The sequence below is a fragment of the Corylus avellana genome, chromosome 5 (assembly GCF_965113065.1).
Source record: "Corylus avellana chromosome 5, dhCorAvel1.hap1.2, whole genome shotgun sequence".
Lineage (NCBI taxonomy): Eukaryota > Viridiplantae > Streptophyta > Magnoliopsida > Fagales > Betulaceae > Corylus > Corylus avellana.
In genome coordinates this window covers 23,416,963-23,441,391 of record NC_142494.1, presented here as the reverse complement: position 1 = coordinate 23,441,391, position 24,429 = coordinate 23,416,963, and the positions used below count along the sequence as shown (strand labels likewise).

Sequence of the window (24,429 nt, the reverse complement as noted above, 5' to 3'; positions counted from 1 at the left end):
AAAAAAGAGACTTCAAGAGAAGGGAAGATCTAGATCCCTTTCATGGTAGCAGTGCTCAGCGTCTTCTCTGTCGACTCCACAGGTCTCCGTTTCTGACGGGTTGCTTTAGATCTAGTCTCTTCAACCTTATATCTGATCATTTTCTTCAGTCAATGCGTGTCTTCCGAGGGGATGTCTACGATGCTGTGCTTCTCCACTGTTGCTTGTGAGGGGTTTTTGTTTTTTGTTGTTGTTGTTGTTGTTGTTTTTATTTTATGGTCTTAGCTGTTAGGCTGAGGACGTGAATAATGCTTCTGGCTTTCGGGTCGAGAGGAGAATGGTTTGGGTGTGAGTATTCTGCTCATACCTAGAAAATGGCGTCCTATGCTCTTGGAAGGAGTCTGCATTAGCATATCCGTTCTATAATCTAAAGATCGGGCTAGAATAATTGATGTTTGATGTCATAGATTGGTTTTTCATTATAAGATTTGTTATATTTTTGATTTTTTGACATGTAATCTTTTAGCTTCGGCTATGATCTTGTAGAACTGTATGTTCTGTGATTGTAAGAGCTTTTATGCTCTTGACCACTATTAATGAAATCAATTTGATTTTTCCTAAAAAAAAAAGTTCTTAAAGGGTAGTTCAATCCACTGCCACAGGGGATCTTCATCATCACTGTTGACTCTCTCATTGACTGGGGCATCAGAGCCGGTCTACTTGTGGACCCTTCCCATGTTCCACGTTAATGGCTGGAGCTACTCGTGGGGCATAGCAGCAGTAGGTGGAAGTGTGGAACCAACATCTGCCTCTGTAAATTTGATGGACCCATGATCTTCAGCTTGATAAAAGAACATGGTCTTACTCACATGCATGAGTGGTGCGCCTGTGGTGCTCAACATACTAACAAGCTCTCCCAAAAACAAATAGCTCCAAAACCCAATTCAAAATCCTCACAGTTGGAGCTCCACCACCGGTCGCGGTGCTCTAATGGATAGAGTCACTCGGTTTCGTGGTGTGTCACGGGTATGGGTTGGCTGAAACGGCAAGACTTGTCGTGTCATGCGCTTGGAAACCATAGTGGAACAGATTTCCTGCATCAGAGAGAGCCAGGCTAAAGGCAAGATAAGGAGTGAGATTCAGAAGCTTTTGCTTAGGGAGATTACCAGGGCCATGTTATGGGCTCGTCAAGGGCAAGTCGGATCGATGTAGAGTGCATGCGGTGCAAGATGATAAAATAATAATTTGGTGTTTTAGTTTTATTAATTAATTAGTTTGTTAGTATTTAGTTTGTATTTTATTTAAATATTATGAGTTTTGTTATTTTGTAATTTAATAATGAATTATATTCAAGTATTTTTTGGTACTCCAATGTTGAGAGATTATAATTGATTAATGAATAAGTTTTGTTCTTTCTGATTTTTTATTATTCTTGTCTTATATTAGGTCCAACCGTAAAGTAAATAACGCAGATACGGTGGATATTCAATACGAAAATGCTAAAGGCATAACTATTTTGTCCAACTTTGAGCCAATTTTTGTCCTATTTTTTAATTTAAAAAATAAAAAATAAAAAAAAAAGTTCTTGAAGCAATAATTTTTATTTTGGTTATTCTTTATTTTGGTATTTAAAAAAAAAACAAAAACTGTATTTTGCTTCAGAAACTTTTTCCTTATTTTTTAATTTAAAAAATAACAAATTAAAAAATTAAAAAAGTTTTTGAAGCAATAATTTTAATTTTGGTCATTCTTTTATTTGGTATTTTTAAAAAAAATAAAAATTGTACTTTTATTCATAATAATGACCAATTTTTTATTTTGTCATTTTTTCAAAATTAAAAAATAAAAATAAAAAAGTTGGTCCAAAATTGACTCCAAGTTGGGACGTTACTCTAGTAACTGCTGTCACATTATTTTTTAATTTAAAATTGTTATTCTATTCATTAGTTTAAATCTCCCATCTTTTTTTTTTTTTGTGTGAACATATAAAAATAAACAAATAAATAAAATAAAAATAAAAATAAAAATAAAGGTGTACCTGATGTCATATTAATATATAGTTGGAATAATTCATTTATAAATGATTCCCTCTCTCTCGCCGCTTCTCCGATGCTTACGGCTGCAGACAAGATTGACGATTTCGGTGAGAATGCTCTGGCGATGCCTTTGTTCCATAACTCTTGGTTTTCTGGTAAATTTTGCTTCGACCAACCAAGGCTTTGTTGGATGGATAGCTCTTGGACATGTACGAGCTAGGATATATTCTTTAATGAGATAGAATCCATTATTTCCCTTCCCTTCCCTTTTGTTTTGTTTGTATTTGCTAAAAAAAAAAAAAAAAAAGCACAATATATTCTTTTTTATTATTGAAAATCTATTTTCCAAATACTTGACAATCATAATTACTCTTCTACAAGAAAGCACAATATTTTTTTTTTTTTTTTTTTAGTAATTTTAGGTAGCTTACTTGTATCTTATTTGCATCTTATTAAGAATAATGTGACTATTAAAATTATCTTTTAATCAAAATTTAATAATGATCAATTACAAGCCCAATATTAATTTTAATAATCACATTATTCTTAATAACACACAAATAAACCACCTTAAATTACTCTTCTTCTTTTTTTTTTCTATTATTTAAAGAGGGAAAAACCTCCATTAAATTTATACCGGAATCCTATAAATTTAAGGACCATGATTCTGAGAACGCAGCACGCCAGGCTAATCTCATTTATTTTTAATTTTTTAATACTAAAAAAAATAAAATAAAATAAAAAAATTTGCCGCCGTTCTCTTTTACTTTACCCTAAATTTAAAGGTGAATTTTGCTATTTGTGGATTCGTCAAAATCCATTTCAAGTGGGATTTGTCCTTATCCATCTCTTCTTATCCTCATTGCAGGGTCAGAAGATATGGATGTGTACATTTTTCATTAATGGAAATACATTTTTCAAATTTGATTAGTCTTACTTAACAGAATTCATTAATTATTCATTTTCTTTGCACCACGTGGGACCCAAGAGTTAATTTTTTCATGAACTTGGTCCCGCGAAGATTCCGCATAGTTTCCTATCCCACTTTTAAGTTTTTTTCTTTTTTTTTTTTTTATTAATTTTTTTAATAAAAGGCTGACATATGGCGCTGACACTCTTCTTATCAATCACGTATCTCCACAGGAGTCAGAAGCAATATCCAACCACCAATCACGCTTCTCCGACGAACACACACAGGTAAGCCAGGAAACGATGGAAGAGATGAAGCCAAGGCCAGCAAATTCATCGCCTCTAACCCCGCTAGGCTTCTTGGAAAGAGCTGCTACTGTGTATGGTGATTGCCCTTCCACCGTCTACAACAACACCACCTTCACGTGGTCGCAGACCCACCGTCGATGCCTCCAGGTGGCCTCCTCAATCGCATCGCTCGGCATCAAGAGGGGCCACGTTGTGTCCGTTGTGGCTCCCAACGTTCCCGCCATGTATGAGCTCCACTTTGCCGTCCCTATGGCCGGGGCCATCCTTAACAACATCAACACCCGCCTTGACGCCCACACCGTCTCCGTACTCCTGCGCCACAGCGAATCGAAGCTTGTGTTCGTGGACTACCAATCTCGCTCTCTTGTCCTGGAAGCCCTCTCTTTGTTGCCTCCCAATACCCAACGCCCTCTGCTCGTTCTCATCACTGATCAAGATGGCGATGACCAAGATTCCTCATTTGCAGCGGTTGACTTTTGCGGCACCTACGAGAGCCTGGTGGAGAAAGGTGATCCAGAGTTCAGGTGGGACCTTCCCAGCAGCGAGTGGGACCCGATGATCTTAAACTACACCTCCGGTACAACCTCTGCCCCGAAAGGGGTGGTTCACTGCCACAGGGGGATCTTCATCGTCACCGTTAACTCTCTCATTGCCTGGGGCGTCAAGGAGCGGCCCGTCTACTTGTGGACCCTCCCCATGTTCCACGCTAACGGGTGGTGTTACCCGTGGGGCATAGCAGCCGTAGGTGGGATCAACATCTGCCTCCGTAAATTCGATGGACCCACGATCTTCAGCCTGATAAAACAACACGGTGTGACTCACATGTGCGGTGCGCCTGTGGTGCTCAACATGCTAACAAGTTCTCCGAAAATCCAATCGCTCCAAAACCCGGTTCAGATCCTCACAGCCGGAGCTCCACCACCGGCCGCGGTGCTCCTCCGGACCGAGTCTCTGGGTTTCGTGGTAAGTCACGGATACGGGTTAACCGAAACCGCAGGACTCGTGGTGTCGTGCGCGTGGAAGCCACAGTGGAATCTGTTGCCAGCGAGTGAGAGGGCCAGGCTCAAGGCCAGACAGGGAGTGAAGGCTATCGGTCTAACGGAAGTCGACGTGGTGGATTCCGATTCAGGAGCGAGTGTGAAACGAGATGGGTCGACACTGGGTGAAGTTGTACTGAGAGGTGGGCCGGTGATGCTGGGCTATTTCAAAGACCCCGAGGGGACCTCCAAGTGCATGAAAGAGAATGGTTGGTTTTACACCGGAGACGTGGGAGTGATGCACCCAGATGGTTATTTGGAGATCAAAGATCGATCTAAGGACGTCATCATAAGCGGCGGAGAAAACTTGAGCAGTGTGGAGGTGGAGTCGGTGCTGTATACGCATCCGGCGGTTAACGAGGCGGCCGTGGTGGCTCGGCCTGATGAGTTCTGGGGGGAGACGCCTTGTGCTTTTGTGAGCTTGAGGGAAGAAGGGTCGACTCGGAATCCAACTGAGAAGGAGATTATGGAATTTTGTAGGGCTAAGTTGCCGCACTACATGGTGCCCAAGACGGTGGTATTCAAAGATGAACTGCCCAAGACGTCAACCGGGAAGATTCAGAAGTTTGTGCTCAGGGAGATTGCCAGGTCCATGGGCTCGTCAAGGGTGAGTCGGATGTAGGGCGAAGAAGTTGAGTTGCCTAGCCCGCGTTTAGTTGGCAACTGGTGACTCAGTGAATCTTGTTTCGATTTATGTATTGACAAAAGAGTGTGCGTAATTTTCAATATTGATGTGGGCAGATTCAAAGAGTTGCGTGAATTGCAATTGAATTGCTTGGAAAACGATATGGCATTAAAAAAGTATTATCCAATAATTGCCTCCAAACGGAACCATAAAATTATGAATTATTGGTTCCATCTTTTTTAATCAGAAATATAATTTTTTTTTTAATCTAGAAAGGTTTTTCTTTTTATATAAAACATGCATGTCTCAAATCTATGGTCTTTGATTAAGCAAATAATTATGTTGTGTTTGGCAAACTCTTTTTACCTTTGTTAATGTAATTAATGTTGGTTAATTTGTTATAAAGTTTTGAATTTTTTATGTTGAAAAGTGAATTTTTTATTTTTTATTTTATTTTATAGTTATTTTTTATTTGAATAATAATAAATTAACCAAATCTTAAAGAACCAAATTAGTTTTAAAGTTAATTTTGTTACCAAGTAACGACATGGACATTTGTTTTAAGTCAAGATTTTAATTAATTAATTTGTTTCATGACTGCATCCTTTCAACTGACTGGTTGTCTTGTTACTCTTGTGCATACGTGTCAGTGTGTTACTTTCATTGTCATTTAGGCTGTGTTTGGCAAATGAGTGGGTCGGGCCAAATCTAAAATTTTAAAAATTCTTCTCAAAATCATCTCTAATATTTTTACTTTTTACATCATGTTAATTACTTTTTATTATTATTCAAATAAAAAAATCACTACACCACAAAATTATTTATTTTTATGCAAAATATTATTACTTTTTTCTTTCATATCAATCAAACGTACAACAGTTTCGACCTACTTCCTAATTCTACTCATTTGCCAAACACAGTCTTAAAAAATGGTTCTCTTGGCATAAGCGTAAGCAGTGGAAGTGGTCAATATAGTGATATTCAAGCTTATCAATAATTACGTACGTACACCAACTGTATTGAGCTCCAGCAGCATTAGGTAAAGGCGTTAATCCTCGTGCACCAACTTACGACTTTGTAGTTTTAACTGGAACAGAAATTTGAACCCAAAAAAAGTTGGTATTTGAACATAAATTGAAGGGTATTTTTTTGTTATTTTATATTTATTTGACAAAATTGCCATTCAACCATAAACAAATGACTTCGAAATGAAAAATGGTAGGTCTTTTCAGAGATTCCATCGACCATATATAGATACAGCTTATCCTTCATCGTTATGAAAAATGGATTTTTCAAAATGAAACTATATATATAATATGGTGCAAGAAATAATTTAATTAAAGTTTCAAGGAAGAAAATTCATAAATGGATGGAAATAAATTTTTTCCAAACCAATCTGAAAAAAATTGTTAAGAAACCAACAAAGTATGTTTTAGATTCGCCCTTTGAATCCAAACAGATCTGAACCACTCTCTTGCATTATCCGTATCTCTAGCATTATCTTTATTGTTGCTTTTATGTTTTCCCTTAAAGTGTTCTAGTTGTATTTGTTCTACTTGTCTGTATTGTATTAGTTTTCATAGTTTGTATCAAGTTTGGGTTTGTCAAACTTGATTACAATTGTAACTCTTTGCCTATATATATAATGAGAACGAAGTTGAGACTTCGTTTCGCCAAAAACAAGTTTATTGTGCTCTCTTTCATGGTATCAAGACGAATATGGCTCATACTACTTACCCCGTGATAAGAACCAAAAAAAATACTAGTCTGCCCGTGAGGGAGGGTGTTGAGAAATAATCTCATGTGAACAAGACCTTGGGTATATTTATAAGGAATGGGCAACCCTTTCTTATTGAACCGGTTTTATGAGATGAGTTAGACTTACGAATTTCTTTATGGTATCAAAGCAAGGGTGCAACAATTCTTATTTGCGGCAAAGAGAAAAGTAGTGATCTGGTGCGGCAAGGTGCTAAGGACAGCAAGGAGAGCGGCGAATTTGCTTGGAGAAGAAGTTGATTTTGCCGAAGAAGGAGAAGGGGTAAAGAAAGCCTAAAATTTGATGAGGATCAAGGATCTTATTTAGAGGGGTATGAACCGTGTGGCTTTGATATATGTTGATGATATCATAGTAATAAGCACAGATTCATCTATCATGGAATCTTTCATCAACGGCCTTTAAATGGAATTTAAACTTAAAGATTTTGGCTACCTTTCATACTTCCTAGGCATCCATGTTGTTCGTGACAAATCTGGCTTACATCTAAATCAAGGAAAGTACATTATTGATTTACTTGATCGTGTGCACATGCTTGGAGCAAAGCCTTATGCAAGAAGCTTACCAAGCTTGATGGTGATCCCCTACTAGATCCCACAGCCTATCGCCATATCATTGGAGCTCTACAATATTACACACTTACAAGACCTAACATAGCATATACTGTCAACCAACTGTGCCAATTTCTCCATTGTCCAACCAATGAACATGTGAAGACTGCTAAAAGAGTCCTAAGGTACCTTAAAGGCACACCAAATCATGGCCATCACTTCACTCCAGGTCCTCTTCAACTTCAGGCATTTTGACTGGGCAGTGATCCTCTAGATCACAAATCCACCACAGGGTATTGTGTTTTCTTCGACTCCAACTTAGTGTCTTGGCATGCTAAGAAGCAGCCTGTTGTCTCGAGATCTAGCACAGAAGCTGAATATCGTGCCATGGCCATCACAGCTAATGAGATCTCATGGCTTCGAATGCTACTCATAGAATTGCAAGTTTCTCTCCATGATCATCTTGTACTCTGGTGTGATAATATAGAAGCTATTGCCTTAGCTTCCAATCCCATCTACTATGCATGTACCAAGCATATAGAAGTTGACTACCACTTCATCCGTGAGAAAATTCTTCACAAAGATTTCAGTGCTAGCTACATTCTAACTCAAGATCAATGTGTTGATATCTTCACAAAGGGTCTTACCTTCTCTCATTTTATTTTCCTTAGAGACAAACTCATGGTTACTCCCCCTCCTTACTCCCCCTCCTATTCGTTTGAGAGGGGCTGTTAAGGAACCAACATAGTCTGTTTTGGATTCACTCTTTGAATTCAAACAAATCCGAACCACTCTCTAGCATTATCCTTAGAGTTGTTTTTATTTCTTATGTTTTAGTGTTCTAGTTGTATTTGTTATACTTGTTTGTATTGTATTAGTTCTTTTAGTTTGTATCAAGTTTGGGTTTGTCAAACTTGATTACAATTGTAACTCTTTGCCTATATATACAATGAGAACGAAGCTGAGACTTCATTCCGCCAAAAGCAAGTTTACTCTGCTTTCTTTCAAAAATATCCTTCAACTCATTTAAAATAGTGTCAAGTGTCTATAAACATTTAAAACGTTAGTTTGAGTTAGTAAACTGCAATTAATGACCTTAAGAATTTAATGTTGGAACAAAATCTTTTTTTTGACATTGTCCGTATGTGATAATTGGAGATTATTTAAGAAAATATGTTAAAAATCCTCTTTTTGGATTCTCTTTCTCAACTGTTTGTATAGTTTCCGAACGAGTGATTCACGTGAACAGATAGAAAGTTCAACCTTTAAAACAACAACGTTTAGGCAGGAGCTTGTTGGCGGGAGATAGCTTCGATGCCTAAATCAATAGGTGTAGAATAATGATAATGGACTTAGTGCCTTGCAAAATTCTAACCCTTTTTACCTGATAGGAACTTTTATTTCATAGAGCTGCCCTACAATTAGTGCTAGTTGTGGCTCTTGATTTTCCAGCTCTCACATTCCCAAAAAGTCTGCTATAAGCCTATAACTGCCTCTGGTCGTTGGTTATGGTCACAACGTGCAGAACAGTAGAGATGGGTAATGTGTGAGCACGTCAATGAAACATGTTTATGAAATGTTGAATCCCTAATCGCCCTAATACTTTGTTAGGATAATGGGCCACACATAGCTAATGGGCCCATAAATTTTATTAGGCCGAATAAATTTTAAAACTTATTTTACTCAACATATGCTCATTCTTTTATTTCTTTCACACTTTCATTTATCTCATTATTGTATGGCATGCGACAAGGTGGATTTTGATTTCCTTATGAAAGATTTCCTTTCATATTATGGAAAGTTTCCTTAAATAGGAGCGTATTAAGTTCTTAAGGAGTAGATCAATTTGCTGGGGACTACATCTTATGAATCAGACGTTACTAGTTCGAATTTCCTCTTCATTTTTCCTCTCCTTGTGCGGACATGTTAAAAAGAAAAGAAAAGAAAGGCATATTAGCCAAGTATGGGTAAAAATCATTCGAGTGACACATGTTTGAAAACTTAACATAGCATTAAAATCATGTAACGAAAAATTAAAACATTTACTTAGGTAATTGAAGCATTTAAGGAAACTTAACCGGTAACATTATAAAACATTTAAAGGAATAAATATTTGATTTAGGCCTTTGAAGAGCAACATAGTCTAGGTTTACAAATTTATGAGAAAAATACATTTTACCTCCTGAAGTATCAACATATTTGCGTTTTGACGCTCAATCTTTAAAAAGTGACAAAAGACCCCTACAATGTATCTGCCGTTGGCAAAAAGAACTATCCGTCTATTTGGACGGAAACTAAGTCACTAGTGTGGCACGTGACATTTTTGTAACCAAAACCTTCGAAAAATGACCTTGGGGGTAAAGTGTAAACATAAATGACTTCAGGGGTAAAGTGTAAAAAAAAAACTAAACTAAACTAAACCGTAAACTTAAAATAAAAGGTTTATATACAAATTAAAAAAAGAAATTAAAAGACAAAAAAATCGAAAACTACTAAAAAGAAAAAAAAACCCCTAAAACCTAAAAAAAAAATAAAAGAAAACAAAGTGAGGGAGGGTCGAGCCATCCCCTTTGGCCAAGCCACCTCTAGACCGATTGAATGAGGACAGCTCGGCTACCCCCAAACCCATTTGGGGTGGTTTCGGCCATATGAGGTGGTCGAACCACCCCCATGGGACCCATGGGTGGTTCGGTACCTCATACCGGCCGAATGGGGGTAGCCAAGCCACCCCCTTGGCCAAATCGAGGGGGCCGAGCCACCCCCAAATGGCTCGGCCACCTCCCACTTTTTTTTTTTCTTTTTCTTTTTAATATTTTTTTTATTGATTTTTTATTTTGTATATAAACATTATGTTTTAAGTTTAGGTTTAGTTTTTGGTTTTTTCTATTAATTTATTTTATTTTTTAATTTTGAATATAAACATTTTTTTTATTTATTTATTTTTATGTTTACACTTTACCCCCTGAAATCATTTATGTTTACACTTTACCCTAAGTGCATTTTCGAAAGTTTCAGTTGAGAAATGTCACATGCCATGTACGTGACTTAGTTTCTGTCCAAATAGACAGATTTGATGGATGGATGTATAGTTTTTTTTGCCAATGTCAGATACATTATGGGGTTTTTCGTCACTTTTTAAACATTTGGGGTAAAATGCAAATGCGTGGATACTTCATTGGAGTAAAGCATATTTTCCCCCAAATATATATATATATAATTTTTTTTTTTGTTGTTCATCAATTGATTACTATGTCGGGGTCTGAAGTTATGAACTCAGAAGGAAAGCAAATGGGCCGGGCTGATCCATTCTCGTTAGGCCCGGGTTTTTTATTACTAAGATCGATTAGGGTTTCTTCTTGTAGGTCCTGCACGCTCCAATATCACACTACTCCTGCCGCTTCGAGACTCTCGACTCTCTCTCTCTCCCCCTCCATCTGTCTCTTGCTCTCGGAAAGGTGAGGGTTGGTCTTTCTCTCATCGCCGTCTCTGTAAGATAATATGCATTCAGATATATCTCGTTATGAATCTCTTTTCTGACTTTTTCATTGTATTTGATTAGAAAGAAAAATGGCAACTGATGTGGCTGCTCTTCCAGTTCAAGAGAATTCTACTCTTGAAGTCAAGCTCTTCAATCGTTGGACCTTTGAGGACGTTCAGGTTTACTTATTTAAATAGATTTCCTCTCTGTATAAGAAAATGATGTGGTTTAGTTGATTCGTGTTATTTTCTATATGTTTTCGATTATAATTGTGGAAGTAGTTTCTTTTATGGGAAAAAGATGTCAGACATGTATCGAGATGTTATACCCTAGGGTAAGAATCGAGATTTGAGTAGCCTATAAGCAACTGAACTTGCTGTTTGTCGTAGTAGAATACCGTTGACACTTGGGAAGTGAGTGGATTCGATGCACTCTAATGCATCTGCATCAACAGATAGATTGACGGTCAGAATATATGTATATATATTTAGAGTGATTCACCCGATGATGCAATAACTATACTTCACTCTAGAGTGACTACCTTTTTACAGTATTTTCTAGTTTTTTTGCCAAATCCACATGATAGATGTTGCCACTTTTAATGTATTGGTAGTTTTGAGCTTCACCAGTGGCGGAGCTAGGCTATTGTTCATGTAGGGGCGGGATTAATATAAAATAATATAATACTTTAATACGGTTTACTCAAAAATCAACATGGATATTTTCTTAATTAGTATCAAGAATAATTATGTTTATGGTCTCAAACCTAACACTAAACAAATTGTGCTAACCAATTCTCTTTGTACTTCAATATATGCATTTTGCTGACAATACACGTTATCAACACCATAGTTAACGAGTAACTATCTAGGGCCCTTGAGAATTTGATTTTATTTTTCTTACAATGAATGCTAGGCTTACAAAAATATATATATATATATATATATATATATATTACAAAAATGATGTGGCACAACATGATTGAGAAGAAGATGAATCCAAATTTGAGAAATTTAATCTTGTTGACATCACTTTGTAAGTATTTTTTTTTTGGTAAAAAGTTTTGTAAGCCTAACATTTTTCCTTTCTTATCTCTTGGTTCTTTAGGTATCTCATGTAAGTCCCAAAATTTAATGAATAAATACAATAATATGAAACAATATATTGTATATTTTGGCACCTAGATGCAGACTATTTGCAACTGCACTCCAGAATGATTTGTGTGTGTCAAGGAACAGTACCACAAGCATCAGGATTTTTTCTTTACTTTTATTTCTTTTCCTGCAAACCAGCAGAGGTGCTGTCCTTCTTTTATTATTATTTTTTTTCATCTCACACAAACACGCCAAAACGTGCCCCTTTAGAAGCCTCCCGAAGCCTGCTTATCTACACCATTTCATCACTGTGGCACCCACGTGTCTGCTCCATTTTCATCCTCCTATAAATTTTTTTCTTTTTTCGTTTTGCCTTCCGCAAGGTAGCATTGCCTTCCGCAAGGTAGCACCCATGCTTCTCTTGCGTTTTGTTTTCATTTTTCGTTCGTAGCTGAAATGTTTTGGATGTTTTCTTTTCAACCTCTTTCATTTTACAAGCTACATCTCTTTGCTTCTTCTTCTTTCTTCTTCTTTTTTGATTTTTTTTTTAGGTTCAACCATGAGCCATCTGCTCTCAACCATCAATCTCTCCTCAAATAAATAGTAGTCTAATTAAAACCTTATCTCTTTGGAACCTTTTGAAACTTGCCTTAATTTACTAATCCTACAGATTCAGAATTTCAAGAAGAGGTTAATAAGCCAACCCAAGCATATGTCCAAGCAGAGAAGAAGAGGAGGAGGATAAGTAGGGGCTGGGGAAGGAGGAGTAGGGGCTAGGGTCAAGAATGCTAAAAAAATTACCCTTAAAAACAAATTTCAAATATTTTTTGGTGGGACGGGTGCCCCTGCCCGCCTCTGTGTAGATCCGACACTAAGCTTCACATTAAGAAGTTGTTTTTCTAAGGGTCGGCTGGGTTTGCCATCGTAAATAGTGAATTTTGAAAATTCGATCTTTAAAATTACAGCGTTTGGTAATATGGGAGTTTAGCCTTTAAAATTGTGTGTTTTCAAAAACACATCCCATTACCTTAAAGCTACATTTTCAAATTGCAATATTTTAAAAACCTACTCCCAAACTATATCTTTTCTGCAATTTGGTTTAAAATCGTATTTTTTGATGTGCGAAATCGCATTTCCAAACACACTCCAAGTGTATTATCTTTATTTTCCTTGAAGTTCGTTGATCTTTAGTTGAGGAGTTGCACTTAATATCTTTTTGTTCCCACATTGAGCTTTGAAAACTGCTCTTAATTCATGAAAACTTTTCTTTCATCTTATTCAGCGGTCAGAGAAAGGAGAACGCATTTGATTGAAAATTTTATGCAAGCAACTTAGCCCATCGGGGCTATGTACTGCAATATTTTTACAGCTATCCCTATCCACTCTGCCTCTGGCATTACACATGTTAATCCCTAGTGCTTGTTTCTCCAATGAAGTATTTGCTTGAGAAAACAATACAAAAATGTCAGAAAATGATCCTCTCCATTTCAAATTCCCTCTATTTCCTCCAGTTAGTGCATTTAGAAGGACAAAATTGTCCAATTTTTTTTTAGGTTAATTTTTTTTGACAACACTACCCTTCTAAATGCATTAACTGGAAGAAATAGAGGGGATTTGAAATGGAGAGGATCCTTTTCCAAAAATGTCAAGTGTAAAATATATTTTTTAGTCCTCTTAAGTAATTAATGTTCTTATTTTGTCCTTATCCGTGCAAGTAAAACAATGTTGTTTTTCGATTTTTAACATGGTTTCAATTTCATTGTTCTATCCAAATCCATTATAATTAACTTAATGGAGTTTGCCTCTGCCGATCACATGTCTAATTTAATGATGAATGAGTAATGGTATAACTGGTCATCAGGTTTGTTATCCGAAGCTTATCCACTGATTTTGTTGGCGTGACAATATGGTTTGTAGGTTAGCGACATATCTTTGAGTGATTACATAGGTGTGGTTGCAGCCAAGCATGCAACCTATGTCCCACATACTGCTGGGAGATACTCGGTCAAGCGCTTCCGTAAGGCCCAATGCCCAATTGTGGAGAGGCTTACAAACTCCTTGATGATGCATGGACGAAACAATGGGAAAAAGTTGATGGCAGTGAGGATTATAAAGCACGCAATGGAAATTATTCACTTGCTGACAGACCTAAATCCCATCCAAGTTATTGTTGATGCTGTAATCAACAGGTATTGAAATGATAAAGTACTGATTTTTTCTGGTCCCTTGACCAAGATCTTTTCATGTTTGCATGATGTTCTGTAGTTGCAATTTAATACTTCTGTTACAACAGTGGGCCAAGGGAGGATGCTACACGTATCGGCTCTGCTGGGGTTGTCAGGCGTCAAGCCGTGGATATTTCTCCACTTCGCCGTGTGAATCAGGCTATTTACCTGCTTACTACAGGTGCTAGGGAATCTGCTTTTAGGAACATCAAGACGATAGCAGAGTGTTTGGCTGATGAACTTATAAATGCTGCAAAGGGTTCTTCCAACAGGTAATTGAGGCCTAGATTTTCTTCTTATTACCCATATCCTCTAATGATTTCTTTGGAGAAATTTATTACTATTTGCATACCCTCCATGTTTTGACATATTTGTTTTTGTTATTGATGGTATCCATTGATGTTTCAGTTATGCCATCAAGAAGAAGGACGAGATTGAGCGAGTTGCCAAGGCTAACCGTTAAGGGTTGATCAGAGAAATTTCCATTACACAAGAGGAGAATTTTTGTGCAACTGTTAGAACGATGTTTTTCCTTTCTCTTTCATTACTCATGAACTATATTCAAGTTCCGGTTAATTATTAGTTTTATATCTTTCAGCTTTGGTGAAGTTTCTGAACTGGTCAGATTAAAAGAAATTGCGATCTTAGACAATAGAGCCGCAAGATCTATATTACGTCGGTTTTTATTTTTCAAAAAATTATTTTGTTGTATTCATATCTGAAAGTTATTAGTTCATTGTTTGTTGAACTTGCTATTTGGTGCTCATCTAGAAAGATTGAGGCTGCTGATGCTGAAATCCAAATCACATGCATTCTTGTTTGACAACAAGAACTGAGGAAGTTGTGGTCACCAGTTTTAAACCAGCAAAAGGCCGTAAAGTGCAACTCAAGGAACAAGCCTAGCCTAGCCCCCTCGTGGCCCGGGAGCCGCTGTTGGCACCCAGGTTTGGGCACTACTTTTTATTTTTCGAGCAGACAGGAAAAGGGTTACAAGGAAAGGCACAACCACGTTATTCACGACTTTCCAATAGCGCCCTGCAATTCAACTCTTAGTCTTTTTTAGGCATTTCAAGAAAAATAGTAACTTGTTTAGTTTTCTTACAGCTTATTATAGGCCTTATAATAATTGCCTTTGGAGCCATTAATTTGACAATGACCTAATCTTCATATTATTAAGATCACTAATTGAAACCCTTTAAATACATCGTGTGCGTTTGGAATGTTTTGAGTCTGGAATCCTCTTGAATTTCTTAAGGAATTCGAGGGTCTCAAATTATGCATCTGGAGGTCCTGAACAATCTACTAAAAAAAATTTTACTTTTATTTATAAAAAAATTTCAAAAAATTGTAAAGTTTTGTTGTGGTGGCTGGCCATCACAGGTGTGGCTTCGGCCACCCCCAATTGTTTCCGAGCCACCCCAAAGGTCAATTAAATTATTATTGTTATTATTATTATTGGCTTTTTTAGCTCTTGGGAGTGGCCGAAACCACCCCTAGCCTCTAATAGCGGTGGCCAGCTATTATAAAAAAAAACTTTGAAATTTTTTTATTAATTTTACTTTGATTTTTTTAAAATAAAAGTAATATTTTATTATTATATTTTTAGTGAATTGTTATGGGCCGTTGGATCAACATCCAACGGTCCAGATGCATAATTTGACAGTGGTAGAGGAAAAGCAGGATCACTGAGGCAAGAATTTACTCTTTTTTTTTTGAAATAACTTCTTGTTTTATTTCATATAATTGCTTGATCTGTCAATACAGGATCTCTGATACATAATGGAAAACTTCCTAACCAGATCTCTGATACATAATGGCAAGAATTTACATATACGATAAAAATGCCAAAACATACTTGGACCTACATGAGCAAAGACAAATTACATTTGCATTATCTGTACGTTCTGACGGAAGAGAGAGAGAGAGAGCCCATGGTATATATATATACCAATTTTCTGAAGTAAACAAGAGTATGCAGCTCTACTGAAGCCCTGCATTGCCTGGGCACCTAACAAAAGCTTTTCACAACATCACATCAGAACAGAAAGTGAAAGTACATGCACTTTAAATTCATCAAGACAAAGAAAGTGACTTTCAAAAATGTATGACAAGCTGGAAATAATATGTTTATCCAGCCAGCTAGCCAGCCTCCAGCACCACAATTCACAATTAATATGAACAACGATTGAACAAAATTGAACCCCAAAACCTACTTTACTATCGTAGGACAAAATTGTGCAACTGGTAAAAGAGGTGGAAGCTGTGAGACTTAACTCTCTCTCATTTAAGTTTCTATACACATTATATGAATACAAGCTGGTTTTGGGTTCAATTTGGATGATTGGATTTGTGCAAGTGGGTAAATTTGTCGAATCCCTTATATATAAGGAACTCTGGCTTTATTGCTTTTGGAAATATTCCCAATGAAGATCCTTTGAGTTTGAAATACTGGACATGGACAGCTCAATATTTCTTTGGGAACGATACAATGTCAGTTGTGTGGTGCAGCTCGATCTGCTTCAGGTCCTTCCATGCTTGAGCTTGAGCTTGAGCTGTGCCAATAGGCTTTAATAAAACTCATAAGTGCAAATATTTATCTCTTTGTCAAAATATCTACTTCATTTTGCGCAACGTAGAGAACTTCGAAGCAACAACATTTAATGCTCTAGCAGAGAAACTGATTATATATATATATATGGCCCTTTCATCGCATGTGAATCTAGTGTCATGGATTTTTCAGCCCTTTAATGATTGATTAAAGGTGAATAAGACTGAAGGATAGATTTTCAGCAAATGAAAGCCTGGCAAGTATGCAAAAGATAAGATCCTTATCACATTGTATATTATATGAGAAATGTTAAGGATTAATAAGTTATCCATATTTGATATATATTTTCTTATATATATATATATATATATATATATATGTTCGAGCGTCGGTGTGTAAGAGCACAGATGTGTGGTACAAAGTAGTCAGGTATTTCATTAATGAGCAAGAATGACAAGTAAAAACGACATGGGAAACCCAGGTACATTCAAGTATATATAGTGGTAGGGCATGGAACACATGGTATGTATTGGTGGTTCGAACAATTCTGTAGTACTTGTGGCAACACATCTCGCATGTCGTCCCCGACGACGTTGTCGGTGTCCACATGACATGGAAACAAGATCACATGCCTTTAACTGAGTTTGAAGAAGATTCATATATACGAGGATCATTTTGGTATATTAACCTGCAGAATGATTGTATTATGGCCCGAGACTGATGCCATATATACAGTGGCTTCTAGGTTCAATTGCCTGCAGACATCGAAGCCTATTTGGGCCCTTCAAACTTCAAACAAGGCCCATTTGGGGCTTCAAACTTCTATAAAACACACACACACGAGCGAGGGGAGAAAAAGAGACAGAGATGGAAGAGTTGAAACCAAGGCCGGCAAATTTATCACCTCTTACTCCACTAGGCTTCTTGGAAAGAGCAGCCACTGTCTATGGCGATTGCCCTTCCATTGCCTACGACGACACCACCTACACGTGGTCTCAGACCCACCGTCGATGCCTCCAAGTAGCCTCATCAATCTCATCGCTCGGCATCAAGCGGGGCCACGTGGTGTCCGTTCTGTCCCCCAACGTTCCCGCCATGTACGAGCTCCACTTCGCCGTTCCCATGGCCGGCGCCATCCTCAACACCATCAACGTCCGTCTTGACGCGCGCATGGTTTCCATCCTCCTCCTCCATAGCGAGTCAAAGCTCGTCTTCGTTGACTGCCTCTCCCGCTCTCTCGTCAACGAAGCCTTGGCTTTTTTCCCACCACACGTCCAACCACCACTGCTCATCCTCATCACCGACAATGAAGTCCCACCGACACCGTCATCATCAGCCGTTCATTTCTACGACACCTACGAAGGGGTGGTGGAGAAAGGAGATCCCGAGTTCAAGTGGGTCCGTCCGGACAGCGAGTGGGAACCCATGGTATTGAACTACACATCCGGTACAACCTCCTCTCCCAAAGGTGTTGTGCACTGCCACAGGGGATTATTCATTGCAGCTCTTAATGCCTTGCTGGACTGGTCCGTATCAAACCAGCCCGTTTTCCTGTGGACCCTACCCATGTTTCACTCCAATGGCTGGAGCTTCCCTTGGGGCATGGCAGCCGTTGGTGGGACCAACGTCTGCCTCCGTAGATTCGACGCGCCCATAATCTACCGTCTGATCGAAAGACACGGTGTGAGTCGCATGTGCGCCGCACCTGTGGTGCTCAACATACTATCAAACTCTCCTACCAACCAACCCCTGAGAAACCCGGTTCATATTCTCACCGCTGGGGCTCCCCCAGCGGCGAGCATACTGCTTAGAGCCGAGTCACTGGGTTTCGTCGTGAGCCACGGGTACGGGATGACCGAAACGTCCTGTGTCGTGCTGTCGTGCGCGTGGAAACCACAGTGGAACAGGTTTCCCGCGTCGGAGAGAGCCAGGCTTAAGGCAAGACAAGGAGTGCGGACAATTGGGATGACTGAGGTGGACGTGGTGGACACGGAGTCAGGGGCGAGTGTGAAACGAGACGGCTCGACGCTCGGCGAAATTGTGCTAAGAGGGGCGTGTTTGATGCTTGGGTATTTCAAAGATCCGGAGGGGACCGCCAAGTGCCTGAGAGAAACGGGTTGGTTCTACACAGGTGACGTGGGAGTGATGCACCCAGATGGGTATTTAGAGATCAAAGATCGATCAAAGGACGTGATCATAAGCGGCGGAGAGAACCTGAGCAGCGTGGAGGTGGAGTCGATGCTGTATACGCATCCGGCAGTGAACGAGGTGGCCGTGGTGGCTCGGCCGGATGAGTTCTGGGGGGAGACGCCTTGTGCGTTTGTGAGCTTGAGGGAAGAGGGGTCGACTCCGAATCCAACTGAGAAAGAGATTATGGAGTTTTGTAGAGCTAAATTACCGCACTACATGGTGCCCAAGACGGTGGTGTTCAAGGATGATCTGCCCAAGACGTCCACCGGAAAGATTCAGAAGTTTGTGCTCAAGGAGATTGCCAGGGCCATGGGCTCGTCAAGGGCGAGTCGAATGTAGTCTAATCTGTTCTTCTTAGAATCGACTCGCACGAGTGGACTTGTTTTCTCATCATCATCATGATCAAATGTTGTCTTATTTTCTTCCCTTAATAAAATTATAGTTCAAGCGACTAACCGGATGGTTTAGAATTGCTTCGATTTCATTTTAAGAGGTTGTTGAATTCACTGAGACCCAAAAAAAAAAAAAATACAATGCTCTGGTTTCATTGCAGGCAGGTCTTTATGGATTGCTGTCTCAACGTACAAGGTGCTATTATGGTAAAGTCAACGTCAGGAGTTGCAACAGTTTTTTTTTTTTTTTTTGGTATTCTCATCTTTACGTAGAGTCCAAAAAGTTATGGACTAAATTAATTCAAATAATTTATGAGTTTCACATTGAAAACCTTTTCATTCCACTATCTCCTGTGACAAGGCCCGTTTAACAGTTTAAGTGAGACTCGTGCAAGCAATATTTTAATATATTTAAAAACCCAAAGAATCCCAGCAGTACATAAGTACATTGCATTGAGTAAGGCTAACTATTATCTTTTTATTTTTTTTTTAATTTTTTAAAATTGATTTAACTTTCAAAATTATTATTAGATCGAAATTTAAATATGATTTATCTAAAATTTAATAGCAATTTTAAAAATTACATCAACTTTAAGAGAATTTTAAAAGAATAAAAAGATGATATATATATATATATATATAGATATCCTAATTAAAAAAAATGATATACATATTATGTATATATCCTAATTAAAGTGCAAGCATTTGGGCAATATCCCACCAAGCTTTGGCGTAACTTTTTCTAGAACATGACAGAAGTTGTCTATGCAAATAATGCAATCAACAAAAAGAAAAGGAAGTTTTTTACCTATTGGTCCTAGTATCATAGGTGACAGAACGGCCGCCTCCTAATTACTGGACCAACCTGCTATAATAATTTCATAAACACCTAGGGAAGATATGGCAAACAAATAAAGTAGCCCTATGTTCGGATATGACAATACCATACCATAATTAAAAGGTACAACGGCCCGAGCGACCAAACTTAACATAAATGTAGCCACTAGAGCCATTCTAAAAAGGGAGAAATTAGCACTACTTGGTGAAATAGGTTCTTTTAGAATCAATTTCAAACCATCTGCTAGATGTTGTGACAATCCGAATGATCCCACAACATCAGAACCCTTTCGACGTTGCACAAAAGCCATTACTTTAGGTTCAGCTAGCACTAAAAAGGCGACTCCTAGTAGAAGTGGTAGAATTAAAAAGGTAGGTTTTAGTATATTTAAAAATAAAAAATCACTCTCGTGGTTTTAAATTTTAATTACTCTAAAATTTCATTTTAAAATTACTTTAAAAATCACTCACCCTGGCCTCCTCTTTTTTTTTTTTTTTTTTTTTTTTTTTTTTTTTTTTGGGCCCTCCAACTTTTTGATATATTTAACATTAAAAGTGACATGTTGATCAAATTAACATGTACTTTTTTGTCTTTTGCTTTTACGTAATCATGCGATATCCATATGAGATTAAACGTGTTAAACGCCGCTAGAGAAATTTTAATAATAGGAAAACATTGTGGCTAAAAACACATTGTTATTATTGTTGGGGTTTTGATTGCTTAATTTTTAACATCTTACACCGACCAAATGAACTTGTTATTTAGAATGATAAAATGGAATTTACCATGATTATTAATAGATAAATGCTAGATATTGCTCAAATACCCACCTTATTAATATTAGCTAAGAGTATTCACAATGGGCTTTTTATATTTAACTTTTCCCTAAAAATTTAAAAACATTCATTTAAAAAGTAAAGTTATATAATTTTTAAGCTTATTTTTTACTATTATCTCCCCTGGTTGGTTTAAAACTAATACAAATAATAATATTTAACGGAAGTAGATAAATATATATAGAGTTTGATATTTAATTTATTTAAAAAGTAGCTATCTATATTAAATAAGGTAAATTTGTTTTCCTCAAATTTAACTTTTATTTGAGGAATCAATTCACTATAAAAATCGTTTTTTTTTTTTTGCCAACCATTTCTGATGTGTCTCAACGGTTAAAAGGGTGAATGTCAAAAAATCCAAGTTTTTGACGTGGCATTTTCACCATGTCAAAAAAATTTGACGTGGTGAATTTTACCACGTTAAAAAAAATTTTGACGTGTCACACCGTTTGACACGTCAAATATATATATATATATTTTTTTGAATTATTCGGGTTTATACCCAGATTTACATATTAACCTGATATCCAATACATTCAATATATATCTATTATGTCTAATATATATTCAATATACATTTAATTTAATACATTCAATCCAATACATTTAATATCTAATATCCAATACATTCAATTCAATTCAATCCAATATCTACATTTAAATTATCCAATACATTCAATTCAATTCAATCAAATATCTACATTTACATCCAATTAATCCAGTTAATCCAATACTTCCAATACATCCAACATCTCCAATATATCCAACATATTCAATACATCCAATTAATCCAATACATCAAACATATCAAATTAATCAAATACATCCAATTAATCAAATACATCAAACATATCAAATTAATCAAACATATCCAGTTAGTCCAATACATCAAATTAATCTAATACATCAAACATATCCAACCCTATTTCAAACATATCGAATACATCAAACATATCCAATACATCCAACCCAATACCCATATAAAATTTCAATTCAATTTGCATATACATCGAATACATATGAAATTCTAACACAAATTAATTAAACAAAATTCCAACACATATACTACGTTCCAACACAACACAAAACAAAACAAATATATACATCGAAAATATGTTCCAACACAACACAAAACAAATATACAATCAAACTATCTTTGTTCCCACTAGTCTCAACAAACAACAGTTTGATATAACTATATACATCAACAAATAGTAACAAAATATATATACAAAAAACTATGAGAAACCACGTGCTCAGTCCAAGTCAATATAGTTATCCCCCAACGCTTAGCCCGCATTACTTGCAAATGAGTTGTGAACCAATGATAATCAATAAAAAAAATCAAAAACACAGATATGCAGTGATGCAAATATACGTTAGTTTTAAAATGAATCACGGGGACAATGCATTGCTAACTGGAAATTTTGTGGAGATACAATTCTAACAGTTAAAGTGATCGATGCGGGATATAATCATGTTAATCGAAGAATAACAAAAACAACACAAATATAGCATTACTTTTGTTGGGCGCGGATTTAGATGTCGACGCGAGCATGGCCTCAAGCTATCTTTTTAAATATAAATGTATATAGAGTTTAAAACTAATACAAATAATAATATTTGACGGAAGTAGATAAATGTATATAGAGTTTGATATTTAATTTCTTTAAAAAGTAGCTATCTAGATTTAATAAGGTAAATTTGTTTTCCTCAAATTTAACTTTTATTTGAGGAATCAATTCACTATAAAAATCGTATTTTTTTTTACCAGTCATTTCTGACGTGTCAATGGCACTGACACATCAGAAAACTCTTCTGACGTGTCATTTTTGACGTATCTCAACGGTTAAAAGAATGAGTGTCAAAAAATTCAAGTTTTTTACGTGGCATTTTCACCAGGTCAAAAAATTTTGACGTGTCACACCGTTTGACACGTCAAATATATATATATATATATATATATATACATATATTTTCTGAATTATTCGAGTTTATACCCAGATTTACGTATTAACCTGATATCCAATACATTATATATATCTAATATGTCCAATATATATCCAATACATTCAATGAATATTCAATATACATTTAATTTAATACATTCAATATCCAATATCCAGTATCCAATATCCAATACATTCAATTCAATTCAATCCAATATCTACATTTAAATTATCCAATACATTCAATTCAATTCAATTCAATATCTACATTTACATCCAATATCCAATTAATCTAATACTTCCAATACATCCAACATCTCCAATACATCCAACAACATCTCCAATACATCCAACATCTCCAATATATCCAACATATCCAGTACATCCAATTAATCTAATACATGAAGCATATCCAATTAATCAAATGCATCCAATTAATCCAATATATCAAACATATCCAACCTCATTTCAAATATATCAAATACATCCAACCTAATACCCATATAAAACTTCAATTCAATTTGCATATACATCTAATACATATGAAATTTCAACACAAATTAATTAAACAAAATTTCAACACATATATTACGTTCCAACACAACACAACACAAAACAAATATATACATGAAAAATATGTTCCAACACTACAAATATCTGCATCGAAAATACGTTCCAACACAACACAAAACAAATATACAATCAAACTGTCTCTGTTCCAACTAGTCTCAACAAACATATAGTTTGATCTAACTATATACATCAACAAAATAGTAACAAAATATATATACAAACAATGATGAGAAACCACGTGCTCAGTCCAAGTCAACATAGTCATCCCCCAACGCTTAGCCCGCATTACCTGCAAATGAGTTGTGAATCAATGATAATTAATAAAAAAAATCCAAAACACAGATATACAGTGATGCAAATATATGTTAGTTCTAAAATGAACCACGAGAATAATGCGTTGTTAACTGAGAATTTTGTGGAGACACAATTCTAACAGTTAAAGTGATCGATGCGGGATATAGTCATGTTAATTGAAGAATAACAAAAATAACACAAATATAGCATTATCTCTGTTGGGCGTGGATTCAGATGTCGACGCGAGCATGGCCTCAAGCTATCTTTTTAAATATAAATGTATATAGAGTTTAAAACTAATACAAATAATAATATTTGACGGAAGTAGATAAATGTATATAGAGTTTGATATTTAATTTCTTTAAAAAGTAGCTATCTAGATTTAATAAGGTAAATTTGTTTTCCTCAAATTTAACTTTTATATGAGGAATCAATTGTTAACGCTCTAAAGGTAGCAAGTGCTTTAACATATATATTCTTATTATTTTTAAAAAGTAAATATTTAAAATAAGCCATTAGGCTTATTTGGGATTGCGTTTGAACGGTCTAAAAGTGCTTTTAACACTCAAAAAGTCTGTTTGAAGAAAAAATTACTTGTTTGGTAAAAAAATTAAATCGCTTTTAAAAATTCAAAAAGCCTAAAAATGGTCAAAAAGTACTTTTAGCAAAAACTTAAAAATTAAGCTTTTGCCTAAAACCTCTTTTTAACTTAAAAATTATATTTCTCAAATACAACCCCAAACGAACTATAAGAAAGATATATGAAGAAAGCCCAAAACACTATCAAAAGCT

At 36.3% G+C, this 24,429-nt stretch overlaps 3 protein-coding genes across 3 annotated transcripts; all 3 read left to right on the top strand.

Moving 5' to 3' along the window:
- Positions 1-3,124: 3,124 nt before the first annotated feature.
- On the top strand, positions 3,125-5,030 carry LOC132182305 (2-methylpropanoate--CoA ligase CCL4). Its single transcript, XM_059595509.2, has one exon. It carries the CDS (start codon positions 3,228-3,230, stop codon positions 4,890-4,892), a length of 1,665 nt encoding a protein of 554 aa, XP_059451492.2. The 5' UTR covers positions 3,125-3,227; the 3' UTR covers positions 4,893-5,030.
- A 5,560-nt stretch (positions 5,031-10,590) lies between these two features.
- LOC132182535 (small ribosomal subunit protein uS7) lies at positions 10,591-14,772 on the top strand. The gene is made up of 5 exons (XM_059595810.2): positions 10,591-10,675; positions 10,780-10,877; positions 13,710-13,981; positions 14,086-14,289; positions 14,426-14,772. The coding sequence occupies exons 2-5, from the start codon at positions 10,788-10,790 to the stop codon at positions 14,478-14,480; spliced, it is 621 nt and encodes a 206-aa protein (XP_059451793.1). The 5' UTR covers positions 10,591-10,675; positions 10,780-10,787; the 3' UTR covers positions 14,481-14,772.
- Positions 14,773-17,008: 2,236 nt separating this feature from the next.
- Positions 17,009-19,210, top strand: LOC132180896 (2-methylpropanoate--CoA ligase CCL4). Its single transcript, XM_059593883.2, has one exon. The coding sequence runs from the start codon at positions 17,433-17,435 to the stop codon at positions 19,092-19,094; it is 1,662 nt and encodes a 553-aa protein (XP_059449866.2). The 5' UTR covers positions 17,009-17,432; the 3' UTR covers positions 19,095-19,210.
- The last annotated feature ends 5,219 nt before the right edge of the window (positions 19,211-24,429 follow it).

Coding starts and splice junctions, on each gene's coding strand:
- LOC132182305 (XM_059595509.2), top strand. CDS start 3,228: ATGGAAGAGATGAAGCCAAGGCCAGCAAATTCATCGCCTCTAACCCCG.
- LOC132182535 (XM_059595810.2), top strand. CDS start 10,788: ATGGCAACTGATGTGGCTGCTCTTCCAGTTCAAGAGAATTCTACTCTT. Junction 10,878..13,709: donor GGACCTTTGAGGACGTTCAG/GTTTACTTATTT, acceptor TATGGTTTGTAG/GTTAGCGACATATCTTTGAG. Junction 13,982..14,085: donor GTTGATGCTGTAATCAACAG/GTATTGAAATGA, acceptor CTGTTACAACAG/TGGGCCAAGGGAGGATGCTA.
- LOC132180896 (XM_059593883.2), top strand. CDS start 17,433: ATGGAAGAGTTGAAACCAAGGCCGGCAAATTTATCACCTCTTACTCCA.